Source organism: Mustela erminea, chromosome 5, assembly GCF_009829155.1.
Source record: "Mustela erminea isolate mMusErm1 chromosome 5, mMusErm1.Pri, whole genome shotgun sequence".
Lineage (NCBI taxonomy): Eukaryota > Metazoa > Chordata > Mammalia > Carnivora > Mustelidae > Mustela > Mustela erminea.
Genome location: NC_045618.1, coordinates 146,161,977 through 146,174,664, shown reverse-complemented (window position 1 = coordinate 146,174,664; position 12,688 = coordinate 146,161,977). Strand labels below are relative to the sequence as shown.

The 12,688-nt window shown below is 64.1% G+C and overlaps 1 protein-coding gene across 1 annotated transcript; it reads right to left on the bottom strand.

Moving 5' to 3' along the window:
- Positions 1 to 88: 88 nt before the first annotated feature.
- On the bottom strand, positions 89 to 8,464 carry PLD4 (phospholipase D family member 4). Its single transcript, XM_032341595.1, has 10 exons — positions 8,313 to 8,464; positions 6,283 to 6,476; positions 5,317 to 5,500; positions 5,048 to 5,168; positions 4,388 to 4,515; positions 3,628 to 3,828; positions 2,872 to 3,011; positions 2,560 to 2,725; positions 2,382 to 2,478; positions 89 to 1,888 (listed from the first exon to the last, which is right to left on the bottom strand). The coding sequence occupies exons 1-10, from the start codon at positions 8,337 to 8,339 to the stop codon at positions 1,686 to 1,688; spliced, it is 1,461 nt and encodes a 486-aa protein (XP_032197486.1). The 5' UTR covers positions 8,340 to 8,464; the 3' UTR covers positions 89 to 1,685.
- Between the last annotated feature and the right edge of the window lie 4,224 nt (positions 8,465 to 12,688).

The window sequence follows — 12,688 nt, the reverse complement described above, 5'->3', positions numbered from 1 at the left end:
CGGCCACAGCCCAGGAGCTTCCTCCGGCCTGTGAGGAGCGGACCCCCAGCGGGCGCACTCACAGACGCGCGTCACACAGTCGCAGAAGTGACAGATCGGCCCCTTTGTGTGCTCTATTGCTTACAAGCAAACACGGTTGTGCCCCCCGCCGAGGGGAGGGGTCACACAGGACACGGCTTCCGGGGCAAGGTCGTGAGTCTGTCCACCGAGGCCCAGAAGGAGCCACATCAAGGCACCCCGGGGGGCCTCTCAAGCCTCACAAGCTGGGTCTCCTGACGGGAAGGTCTGCTTTGGAACAGGCCATAGAGACTGCCCCGACGTGTGGCCACCAGCCCCTTCCGTGGCGATGGCCACTGGGCCATGGCTGTGGCTTTTTCCCTGTCATCCAGGCACGACCTGGAGCACGGGGACCTGATGGCTCGTGGCTGACCGGCCCGGGGACACCACTGCTGGGGGCCAGGACCAGAGTGCAAACCCCCACTCAGCTCTGGAGGGCACCATGGGTCCAGGACAGGGTCTCTTTCTGACGGGGTCGCTGTGCAGTCCACAGGCAGGGGACAGGAGCTGTGGGGAGCCGCCACAGAGGCGGGGGGCTTGGTTTGGTCCAGGGCTGCTCACACACAGACCAGCTCCCAGAGGCTGGGCCTGCCCTGCAGGTCTGGGCAGGGGAGCAGGCTGGGTCGGGGACCTTCCTCACCAACAAGGATGCTGACACATGGGGCCCGGCTGCAGCCCTCCTGCTCACTGTGGGGCAGAGAGGACGGGGCGGCCAGGGGGGCGGCACTCCAGGATGTGGGAGGGCGGACGCGGGCATCTCCTCGCTCAGCTCCTCAGAGTCCAGGGTCCCCTGGCCACGGAGCTCACCCCACACTGCCGCCCAGGGCGGCCTCCACAGATCGGGTGGGCTCTGGAGCCTTGGTCAGAAACCAGAAGTCGGGAGAGGCCAAGTGGGTGCGCTGGGACGGCCTCCGATCCGGCAGAAGGGCCAGAACCCAGGTGTCAGACAGGATTCAGAGCCTCTGCAGGGCGGTGTCCGGGCGCCTCCTGGGGCGGTGTCCCCTGGGCAGGTCCATGTCCAAGGCTCCACCCCGGCTTGGTGCCAGTACCCCACCCCCACCCCCCCAGCCCTGGCTCCAAACCAGGTTCTCTCGACCCTGCCTGAAGTGCCGGCCCTCACTGCACATGGTCCTGGGGCCACACAGCAGCCCTGCACCCCTCCCCTCTCCATCTGTCCCCCATCCTGGGTCCGCCTGTCCCAGCACCTGCTCCAGCCCCACCCCCGGCTCCTGTGGGTGAGGCCTAGGCACCGACAGGCAGGCAGAGCCGTCCCAGGGTGGGGGGTGCAGAACCCCAGCCTGGGGCTGGGAGGAGTGGAAGCCGCCCATGCCAGACCCACACAGACAGGGAGGGAGGTGCGTGGATTCTAAAGCCTCTTCGTGGGTAGGGACTGTGGTTCTGTGGGTCAGGGAGGACAATCCCGGAAGGCTCCCTGGAGGAGGTGGGGCGTGCAAGGGGCCGGTTCAGGCGCCAAGGGCAAGCCGTCCATCTGTACCTGCCGGGAGCTGGGAGGTCCTAGACGTGAGCAGGGCTTGTGAGGAGGGCGGCTCAGAGCCCTGACCCGCGGCAGGTGGGGAGGCGCAGCGGGACGTGGGAACTGCGGGCTGGGGACTGGGCAGAGCAGCCCCTCAGCCTCGCCAGGCGCAATCCTGGCCCTGGGCTTGTGCGTCCAGGCCCACGGCGTAGCGGGAATCCCAGTCTCGCTCGAACAGGCGACGCAGCTGCTCCTGCACGGTGAGGAGCCCTGGCCGGCCGCTGGGCGCTCTCTGGCTGACCACCAGGCCCACCCCCGAGGTGCTGCTGAAGTAGTCCTCCGACCAGTTGGAGGTGCCTGGGGCGGTGGGCGGGAGAGAGTCCCGTGTGACTGGGAGGGGGCTCTCTCCCTCCGCAGGGCCCAGCCATCAGGCTCGGCCACGACGCTGGGGACGGAGGGGCTCCAAGGCCACTCTGCTGCCAGAAACTGCAGCCGGGCCAGCCCCTCGATGCAGAAGAGCCAACCAGCTCTCCGCGCGTGCGGTGCGGCTCCTCCCAATTCCCCTGGGGCTGGTGTCCCGACTCAGCGTCCTGAAAACTTGGGGCTTGGGGCTTCCCACCCGCCTGGTGCCCTGAGCCTGGACCTGTCCTGGACCTGAGAGCCCCCCCCGGCTCGCCTCTGTCCTGAGGGGTCCGTGCCGCCCGTGAGAACAGAGTCCCCTTTAGCACCCTGGCCCAGCCACTGCTTGGGGGTCATGTCCCTCTTCTGTGGGTTTTTGTGGCCTCCGTGGTCATGCACACGTGCTCGGTGCCCCTCAAAGACTCGGGGTCCTGGGGCAGCGCCTGCTCACCGATGTAGGCCTCCTTCTCTGTGACCATGAACTTGCTGTGGCTCACCCTGCTGAAGGGGATGTTGGAGTGATTTCCCACTGGCATGATGAAGACTTTCTTTGGGGAACAGAAAGGGAGCACGTGAGGAGGGGGAGGAGGACCACCCACCCAGCCCGGCCCTGGTGGGGGGGTCCTCACCACATCCACCGAGACCCCGGCCGTGGGGTTGCTGAAGGCCTGCAGGGACCTCAGGTTGGGGAACATGCTGGGGTCCGTGTGGGGCCAGCAGCTGACCAGCAGGCGCACGCGCACACCCCTGTTGAAGGCCGCTGTCCGCAGCGCGGTGTCCAGCACCGGCCAGTACCTGTGGGAGGGCGGCTCAGGGTCCTCGGGCCAACGGGGACCCTGACTGCAAGCCGGGGCTGAGCAGGGGTCCCAGTGGGAGAGGAAATGCGCCGGGGGCTGCCCCTCCGCAGAGCGGACCCCCATCCCGGGCTCCCACGCCCCTACCTGGCCGGGTGGCTGAAGCGCGTGGTGGGGAAGTACTCCATCACCGAGACGTAGATGAACTCCCGGGCACCACGCACCACGGCCAGCAGGGCTTCCAGGTCCCGCGTGCGGCCGTGTGGGCAGAGTGCCGGTGGCGAGGCCTGTCCAGGCAGAGAGGTCCCCGAGGGCACTGAGCCACTTGCTTCCTGGACCTGCGACCCAGCCTGCCCTCACCCTCCAGCATGTGGGATCTCAGAGGAAGACCAGAGGGGCCCCCTGGAGAGGTGGGGACAGGGGAGGGAGGCTCTGCACCGGGACCTAGGGCTGCCCTCAGTCTGGGTAGGAAGGCCGGGAAGCCTGCCCCATGCCGCACCCCCGGCCCCCCGGAGGACCCCGCCCCGGCCGATGCTGGGTCTCAGAGACCAGCCCCTGCTCCCACTCGCCCAGATGGAGGGTCAGTCCGCCCCCAGCCCCTTCCCTGACGGACCCACTTGATGAGCTGGTCCGCCCTGGCCCTCCCAGGCCCCAGGCAAAAGCCCCTCCACCCCACCCAACAGTTATTTGAGCCCCCCTCCCTGGGCCACGGGAAGCCCCGCCCCCTCCCAGGCTGCCTGTCTCCCGTGGCCGTGGACGGCGCAGCCTGCGTCCTCTCCTGGTGCTGGGTCTGTGGATAGCCCGCCGCTGGCCGGGGGACCACAGCTGGGTCCTGGGCGCTGGGCAGCACGGCGGCGGGGCAGGCTCCCCGGGGGTCTGGCAGGCCCCCTCGGCCGCTCTTACGGAGAAATAGGCCGTGGTGGGCACCCCGTCAAAGTGGCCCCGGAGAGGCTGGAAGCGGTTGATGTGGGACGAGAAGCTCCGAGGCCAGGCGCTGGGGAGGACAGCCCTCGGTGCCCCCAGGACCCAGTAGGTCTGGAAGGTCCTCTCCAGGTCGAGGGCCAGGCGGCTGCAGTTGTAGATGACGGCGCCCAGCTCCTTCACCTGTAGGGACAGGGCGGCGGCTGCGGGGGGCGGGCCTCTGCCCCGGGACGGAGCGTGGCCCCCGCACTGGCAGCGGCGCTGCGGGAGTCAGGACAGACAGTGTGACAGACAGTGCTCGCAGGAGCTGCGGGGTGACCGGGGCCCTGCTGGTCTTGCACATTGTACCCAACCGTCAAAGCCACGGCGCGTGCTGGTTACCGCAGAAACAGAAAATGCCTAAGAGAAGTCGCTCGCCGCGTCCCTGTCCGGCGACCGACGACCGGCGTGGCTGCGCTGGCCGCCACCCTTCTCGGGCTGGTTTTTCATGCTTTGTTTTTCCTTCAGGGACGCAGGTTTCCCTGGTGCAGAGACTGCGGCGTCTTCCCGTGGGTGCAACGATGTTCCGGGGCGCGAAGGCAGGCGCCGTGTGGGATCCCCGAACCCCCGAGCCGGCGCCTGTTCCGCGCACCAGGGCGACGCCCCACCCCTGTTCCACCCGGGGCCGCACAGGACATCGCCAGGCCCCGGGAGCACGGGCAGCGGACGGGTCCCTGATGGGTCTCCCTCCCTTGGGACTCACCTGCGTCAGGGCCCGCCAGTCCATGTTGGCACTGCCCAGGTAGACATGCCGTCCGTCCACGACCCAGAATTTGGAGTGCAAAACGCCCCCGGTGAGCTTCCTCAAGGGCACGAACCGCACCTGGGCACCTGGCCGGGGGGCGAGGACCGTGCGGTCACCGGGGTCTCGCCAGGTGTCCGCTTCACGGTGAGCCCAGTTCCTCGAGGCGGGACAGCTTGTTGGCCCTCAGAGCAGTCCTGCTAAGCTCATGGCGTCATCATCCCCACTTCGCAGGGAGGCGACGAAAGCACCGACTGGCCCCGCACCCCTCGGGGCAGCCCCTCTCCAGAGCCCGGGGCTGCAAGGATCACTTCCCAGCTGAGCTCCCAGCCCGAGCCCACCCACAGGTCAGAGCAGCTGGGCTCAGGGGGGCCCCGAGGCCACCCACCTCTGCCCACCACGCAGGATGACCGTCTGGCCCCTTGGAACCAGCCCCAGTCCCGCGAGGCTGACTTTAAGCACGCCGCCCCGGGCCCCTGCCCTCCTGGCGAACGAGCGAAGCACGGGGCCCCTCCTGGCCCCTCCCACGCAGCTCTGCGCGCCTTCCTCGTCCGTGGCACCAGCTGGTCACGAACCATGCCTGCCCCCGAGCCTGCGGGCCTGGGCCGGACAGGCACCTACCTCGGGCCGCCAGGACCTGGAGGTCCGTGGAGTTCTTGGCCAGTGACGGGCTGTTGGTCGCCACAGCCAGGGAAATGTTCTTGTCCAGCAGCTGCTCCAGCTTCCGCAGAAGGGCCTCCCCCTGCGAGGCCGGGCCAGCCATGGGGGGTGAGGCCCCACCAACTAGGAAGGACCCAGACCTCTCCCGGGAGGCCACCTTGCCCACCCACAGCTCAGAGTGAGAGAGATGCGCCCCGGCACCCAGGCGGGGTGGGCAGGGCCGGCCATACCAGCTGGGAAGACGAGTCGTTGACCCCAATGTCGGCCCCTGTGAGGGACCAGTAGAAGGAAGCCACGTGAATGCTGTGCCGCGCGGCGTCCAGCAGCTGCAGCCAGGCCTGGGCCAGGGGCTGGGCCGACGGGCTGCCGGCCGCAGCAGGCAGGTCCCAGGGGGTGCTCTCCACAAGGACAAGCCTGCAGAGACAGCCCGTGGGGCCTGAGCGGAGCACGGGGGCCACCAACCCACCTCGCATCCCCTGCCCCGTCCCCACTGGTCAGGCCTGGGGATCACCGCCAACATGGGGTCCGAGCCCAGGCCAGGGGAGCCAACTAGACTGGATGGGGCAGGCATGAGCCCCCACGAGCCCACTGCGGGCAGCGACCCGGGGGCGGTGGGGGCAGCCAGGGAGGGAGCAGCGCAGACTGGGGCCCCGGGCCCAGCCCAGTTCCAGGCACGGCCGCCGGAGAGCCGTCGCTCTGAGCCGAGGTTGGGTCTGGGTTGCCGACCGGAAGGGAGGCCGCGGGAGGCGGCCCAAGCTGACCGGCCGGGCCCAGGGTGCAGGAGCGCCCTGCAGGCCTGGCCCCAGGCGCGGCCCGGACCAGGCGGTGGTGGGAGCGCATCTTGGGCTCCACGGGCTGGGCTCTGAGCAGGACTCCCCCCACAGCAGAAAGCGTGAAAGGCAGGTGGCCGGGCAGCTGGGAACAGCGACACCGTGACAGGAAGGCTGAGAAGCTGCCCAGGCGGCTCTGGGCTTTGCAGCGGAGCTGTGGGGCAGCGGCCTGTGTTGCTGCGCGGAGCACCCCAAGTCCGTCAGCTCCGGCCCATCCCCACCTTGGGGCCGCCCTTCCCGGCCAGCACTCTCTTCTGAGAAGTGGCAGAGGGCCATGCCGGCCGACGGGCCGGTCCAAGGGCGGGAAGCTCGCAGAGGGGCAGAGCTGAGCGCGGCCACGGGCCTGCAGACCTCACAGACACTCACCGGCAGGCGTCCTTCAGCCGCGGCGCAGCCTCCCCTCTCTGGGGCTCCCAGGGCCGGCGGGAGCCTTGGCCCGGGGACGAGGTGGGCCCTTCCTCCGGGTGCAGCCGGCCGCTGGTGGGCGGGAGGTGCATTTGCCACAGGACGTAGGCAAGAGCCCCAGCACCAAGCCCCAGCACGGCCAGCGCTCCCAGCACCTGCAGCAGGAAAGGGTGTCACTGTGGGGTCCCCGGATGGCGTGCGTCTGCTCTACTTCTGGGTGGGCTGAGGTGGCCCTTCGGTGCTGACAGAGACTGTCCCCGGCTCCCAGGGAGGGCCAGGCCTGCAGGGGTGCTGGGTGGGCGAAGGACAGGGGAGGACGCTGAGCAGGGCCGAGCCCACTGCGGGGCAGCGGGACCAAGTGGCCTGAGGCTCTCCCTTGGGCCCCGAGACAGGGATTGGGGAGCTGAGGGAAGCGCGCTGGTCTGGCTGGTTTCATCCTTGCCTGCGGAGCCCCCTCCCTCGAGCCCCCTGTTCTGCTGCGCTAGGCTCTCTGTCCCTGGGCTGTGGGCCTGTGGAGCGGGGGCGCCAGGGCCTCTGATGCGCTCTGCGGAGCTCTCGGCCCCTGACACGGCGACCTGGTGCCACCAGCAGCCGCAGGCCCGGCCCTGGTCTGCCCTCCACTGCCCTCCGCAGGCCCTGCAGATGGGGACCCCGTGTGGAGCCCGAAGCCGGTGTGCGTGTGCGTGTGCGTTGTGTGTGCGTGAGTGTGCGTGCGTGCGTGTGTGCACATGGCTGTGTGTGTGCGCGCGTGGGTGTTCGTGTCCGTCTGTGCCGGAGCAGCTAGCCCGGCCCTGTGGCCCCCCTCGCCCTCTTGCTCTCATCGGGCGCCCGCGTGTCTGAACCTTGGTTCCTTCTTTCAGCCATGTGCGTGGTGAGGCCCGGAGCCATTTCTGCTTTCAGCTGGGCCCTCCTTACCAGCCCGTGAAAAGCTGCTTCCTTTCCCAGGGTGGGGCCTCAGCCTGGGGGGCCTCAGCAGCCCCCTCCTGGGACTCAGGAGGACTTCCTGGCTGGGAAGGCATGGCGGGGGCTGAGCGGAGACCCTTCGCTGCCATCCGGGGGCCTGAGGGCTGGGGAACCTGGGGTGCTGTGTGGGGGCCCCCCTCTGCCCCAGGACTCTACCCCCTCAGGGCAGCTAGTCCCACAGAGAGCTGGAAGCCAGGCGGACAGGGCACCCCCATAGTGGCCTCGGTGGGCCAAGCACTCCAGGGATCGGTGCGCCCGCCGGGAGTGCAGGGAGGGGCCTCGGAAGCCAAAACGAGGCCTCCGGCAGAAGCAGGGAGTCCCCCCAGAGGGAAGCCAGGATGCTCCCCCAGAGCTGCGTTCAGAACCTCACTCTGCCCCCCAAAATGGCAGAGCCCAGCTCAGGGGACCGCCCATGCCCCGGGGTCCATCGAGCCTTCACCGAGTCTCAGGAGATGCAGCGCGTGGGAAGTCCGAGGCTGGGGGCTGAGCAAAGGGGCCCCAGGGACCTCCTTGGACTGGCCGCTCCCTCCCCCACCTTTCCGCTGTACCACAGGGGAAAGGGGCCTGTTCCCCAAGTGTCCCAGGCAGAGAGGGCAGATCAGAGCCCCACAGCCTCACTGGGACTCGGAGCTGTCCCAGGCGCCTCTCTGACCTCCGCTCCCCGGAGCACATCCTCCCCTGTCTTGGGCCCTCGGAACAGCACTGGGGCCTGGGGAGGCCACCCCCGGGGCAGTTCCAAGCAGCTGCAGAACTGCTGGCTCGCTGCAGTGACAGAAAGCCTGTGTCCCTGGGCTGGGGCCGGCCGTGGGGAGGGGGTGGCCCAATAGCCACCGTGCTCCTGGGCTGGGGATAGGCTGGGGCCCTCCGGGCATCAGCGGTCACGGCTGGCAGCGTGCGACTTCCTGCCCTGCGGAGCCGGGGTGAGGCCGCCAGGCCCCGCGGGGCGCCCTGTGATCCCCTGGGCCTGGGCTCGCTGGCCGCCCGCTTCGGCCTGCCTCTCCCGCCTGGCCCCGGGCTCCCGGACTCACCTCCGGAGCCACCGCCTTGGCTTTCATCTTGTTCCGGCCGCGGACTGCAGGACCGCAGGCCCTAAGCCCCGGCGGCCGCCCCCGCCCCCAGCCCACCTGCCTCCTCCCTGCGGCCCGCTGCTTCCCCTTTCGGCCACTTCCTCTTCGTCCGGAGTACCTCCCTCGCTGGCACCCCCAACAGACATCTGGAGCTGGGTGGGCCAGCCAGAGGGTGCGGCTGGGAACTGCCGCCTCCAGAGAAAGTCTCCCCCCCGGCCCCACTCCCCAGGTGGAGGCCCGGGCATCGGTTGGGCTCGACACGAGCTCCAGAGACCCAAGGAGCCTGGCTCGAGCAACACTGTTCATCTCTCTCTTGCGCTGACCGAGCGTAGGGGCTGGCGGCTTAAAGACGCTGTTGGCTCTAAGGCCATGGGGAGCCAGGTCCCTCCGGGCCCCTCCTTGGGGACCCTAGCTCCCGAACCCTGGGGTGGATGAGCAGCCTCGTGGCCCACAATGGCTGCTGGGGTTCAGCCGTCAGCTCCGTGTTCCCAGGAGCGTAGGCCAGGCTTCCCTGAGTCTGCTCAGGCTGCTCTAACCAAGCGGCACGGACCGGGCAGCTTGGAGATGGCAGACACTTGCTCCTCACCACTCTGAGGGTCGGGAGTAAGGTCGCGGCACCCGCAGATTGGGTCCCGCATCTCTCCTCGCTGGTCTTCGCGAGAGGGAAGGGCCGGGGCTCTCTGGGGGCTCTTTCATAAGGGCACTAACAGCTGCATCGTCTGACCTGGCCACTACCCGGAGATCCACCTGCCCTCCCCACGGAGTCTCTGCTCCTCGCCCTGCAACCGGGCGCAGGGAGTGAGGCGGAGACGGCTCGTCCTGGCAGCAATGCCGTCCTGGGCTTCGGGGGCCCCGGGTCCTGCTGGCTCTCAGCTTCCCGGCGTGGGATGCTCTGTGTGACTGTTAGAAAAAAGTGCCTCCTGCCTCGCTCCCAGCAAGGACCCAGGGCTCATGCCCCGCGCGACGCACATTCCTGCTTCCTGACCAGCCCGGCTGCCGGCGCCACTCCGTCCGCGGTCACACGGCTGACGGCCTTCGGCAAGAGCTTCCAAGTCAGCCGCGACATCACGAGGGCTGCTTTCTTTTCTTGCTTCTTAATTTTATTACCCCCCCACCCCGTTTTATGGTGATGGAGCTGGCGTGTGTCACACCGGTTTCCGGGGGACATGGAACCATCGCGGTTTGCTTATACCGCAGGATGACCGCCAAGTCACCTCACAGAATCGGGGTTTTTCCCTCTGATGCGGACGCTCAAGGCCTGCACTCTCAGCAGCGTCCCAGGACGCAGCACCGCGCCCCGTGCGCCCCTGGCCCATCCCCGGCCCGGCCGACCGAGGTGTGTCCATGTGCCCCTCACGTGCTCCGCCGGCCCTGCCCCAGGCACCTGCTGGTCCCGCTCCGAGTCCTGAGGTCGCCGTTGGCATTCCACACCTGGAAACGATCACTCGGCTCCCTTCAAAGTGCGCCTCTGGGTCCACCCACGTGGCAGGATCTCCTCCCCTTTCATGGCTGAGAAGGTCTCGCCGTGTGTGCGAGCACACCACACCTTTCTTCAGCCACTGTCTCCGGGGGACACGAACGCCGCCATCCTGTCTCAGCTGCGGTGGGTCACGCTGCCGTGGACGTGCGGGGACGCGTCTCCCTCGGGGAGGACAAGCTCTCCTCCCGCGCGGGTTTGTACTCCGCTCCCTTCTCTTCCACACGCGAACATGCGGCCCCGGACACTCATACAATTACTTGTTAGCTTTGGCTTATAACATGTTTAACACAGTTTCCAAGTAATAATCCTAGCATCACTACAAACAATAATGCTACTAACCGAAATTTAAGACTTCTCTACAAGGATTTTCTTGCTATTACATGTGTCTGAGGAGGTAAAAATCAAGCACTATGTTCTAAAGCCAGACTTTAAAAACCAAAGCTGGAGGGCCGCCTGGGTGGCTCAGTCGTGAGGTGTCTGCCTTTGGCTCTGGTCATGGTCCCAGGGTCCTGGGATCGAGCCCCGCATTGGGGTGCCTGCTTGGTGGGGAGTCTACTTCTCCCTCTCCCGCTTCTCCTGCTTGTGTCTCTCTCCCTGTCAAATAAATATATTTTTTAAGAAAACTATTTAAAAAAACCCTGAAGCTGGAGGCATCATGTTGCCTGACTTCAAGCTCTATTACAAAGCTGTGATCACCAAGACAGCATGGTACCGGCACAAAAACAGACACATAGACCAGTGGAACAGAGTAGAGAGCCCAGATATGGACCCTCAAGTCTATGGTCAACTAATCTTCGACAAAGCAGGAAAGAATGTCCAATGGAAAAAAGATAATCTCTTCAATAAATGGTGCTGGGAAAATTGGACAGCCACATGCAGAATCAGACTGGACCATTCTCTGACTCCACACACAAAGATAAACTCAAAATGGATAAAAGACCTCAACATGAGGCAGGAATCCATCAGAACCCTAGAGGAGAACATAGGCAGTAACCTCTCCGACATCGGCCACAGCAGCTTCTTCCAAGATATGTCTCCAAAGGCAAAGGAAACAAAAGAGAAAGTGAACTTTTGGGACTTCATCAAGATCAAAAGCTTCTGCACAGCAAAGGAAACAGTCAAAAAACAAAGAGGCAACCCACGGAATGGGAGAAGATATTTGCAAATGACAGTACAGACAAAAGGTTGATATCCAGGATCTATAATGAACTCCTCAAACTCAACACACACAAAACAGATAATCATGTCAAAAAATGGGCAGAGGACATGAACAGACATTTCTGCAAAGAAGACATCCAGATGGCCAACAGACCCATAAAAAAGTGCTCCACATCGCTCGGCACCAGGGAAACACAAATCAAAACCACAATGAGATCCCACCTCACACCAGTCAGAATGGCTAAAATTAACAAGTCAGGAAATGACAGATTCTGGCGAGGATGCGGAGAAAGGGGAGCCCTCTTACACTGTTGGTGGGAATGCAAGCTGGTGCAGCCACTCTGGAAAACAGCATGGAGGTTCCTCAAAATGTTGAAAACAGAGCTACCCTACCACCCCACAATCGCACTATTGGGTATTTACCCTAAAGATACCAATGTAGTGATCTGAAGGGGCACGTGCACCCGAATGTTTATAGCAGCAATGGCCGCGGTCACTAAACTGTGGAAAGAACGAAGATGCCCTTCAACGGACGAATGGATAAGGAAGATGTGGTCCATATACACTATGGAGTATTATGCCTCCATCAGAAAGGACGAATACCCAACTTTTGTAGCAACATGGACGGGACTGGAAGAGATTATGCTGAGTGAAATAAGTCAAGCAGAGAGAGTCAATTATCATATGGTTTCACTTATTTGTGGAGCATAAGAGACAAAACAGAGGACCATAGGGGAAGGGAAGGAAAAATAAAAGAAGATGAAATCAGAGAGGAAGACAAACCCAAAGAGACTCTTAACTCTGGGAAACAAACAGGGTTGCTGGAAGGGTGGGGGTGGGGGTCGGGGTAACCGGGTGACGGGCATGAAGGAGGCACGTGATGCGATGAGCCCTGAGGGCTACGCGCAGCTGATGAATCCGTAAGTTCTACCTCTGAAACCAGTGATCCACTCTGTGCCAACTAACTTGAATTTAAATAAAATTTTTAAAGTTGAGTTCAAGCCCCATGTTGGGTATAGAGATTACTTAAAAATTAAGTCTTGGGGCACCTGGCTGGCTCAGTGGGTTAAAGCCTCTGCCTTTGGCTCAGGTCATGATCTCAGGGTCCTGGGATTGAGCCCCGCATCGGGCTCTCTGTTCAGTGGGGAGCCTGCTTCCCCCTCTCTCTGCCGGCCTCTCTGTCTACTTGTGATCTCTGTCTGTCAAATAAATAAATAAAATCTTTAAAAATAAATAAATAAAGTCATAAAAAAAAAGGAAATTCAGTTTAAGATTTCCAAGCATACGTGAAGTTCTTTCTTCCTGACTGATTCCCAACATTCAGTCGTGTTGGGTTAGAAAGCAAAGCCCGCAGAGCGTCACGTTTTTAATGTTGCTCAAGAGGCGTCTCGTGTGCACATTGTGGGCTCAGAACTGAAACGCGCTTGAGAAGAGCGTGCCCCCTCTGCCAGGGGGGCTCTGGCATCTAGATCCGTCTGCGAATCCCGCTCACGGATGTGCTTTCAACTCTTATGTGTCACTTATGAACGTTCTGTGTCCTCGGCCCGGAATCCGTGGGAGGGCTGTGCTGGTCCGTGGCTTCCCACGTGGACTCTGGCTTCCTGCAGTGGAGGCTGCACTGCCGGGTCTCTTTGTCTCCGACTAAGCCACCTGTACCTGCGCTCTCACTTGCCCTGGTAAGCACTCGGTTTTAAAAAGC

Coding starts and splice junctions, on each gene's coding strand:
- PLD4 (XM_032341595.1), bottom strand. CDS start 8,339: ATGAAAGCCAAGGCGGTGGCTCCGGAG. Junction 6,477..8,312: donor CCAAGGCGGTGGCTCCGGAG/GTGAGTCCGGGA, acceptor TTCCTGCTGCAG/GTGCTGGGAGCGCTGGCCGT. Junction 4,516..5,047: donor CCAGGTCCTGGCGGCCCGAG/GTAGGTGCCTGT, acceptor CCCCCCGGCCAG/GTGCCCAGGTGCGGTTCGTG.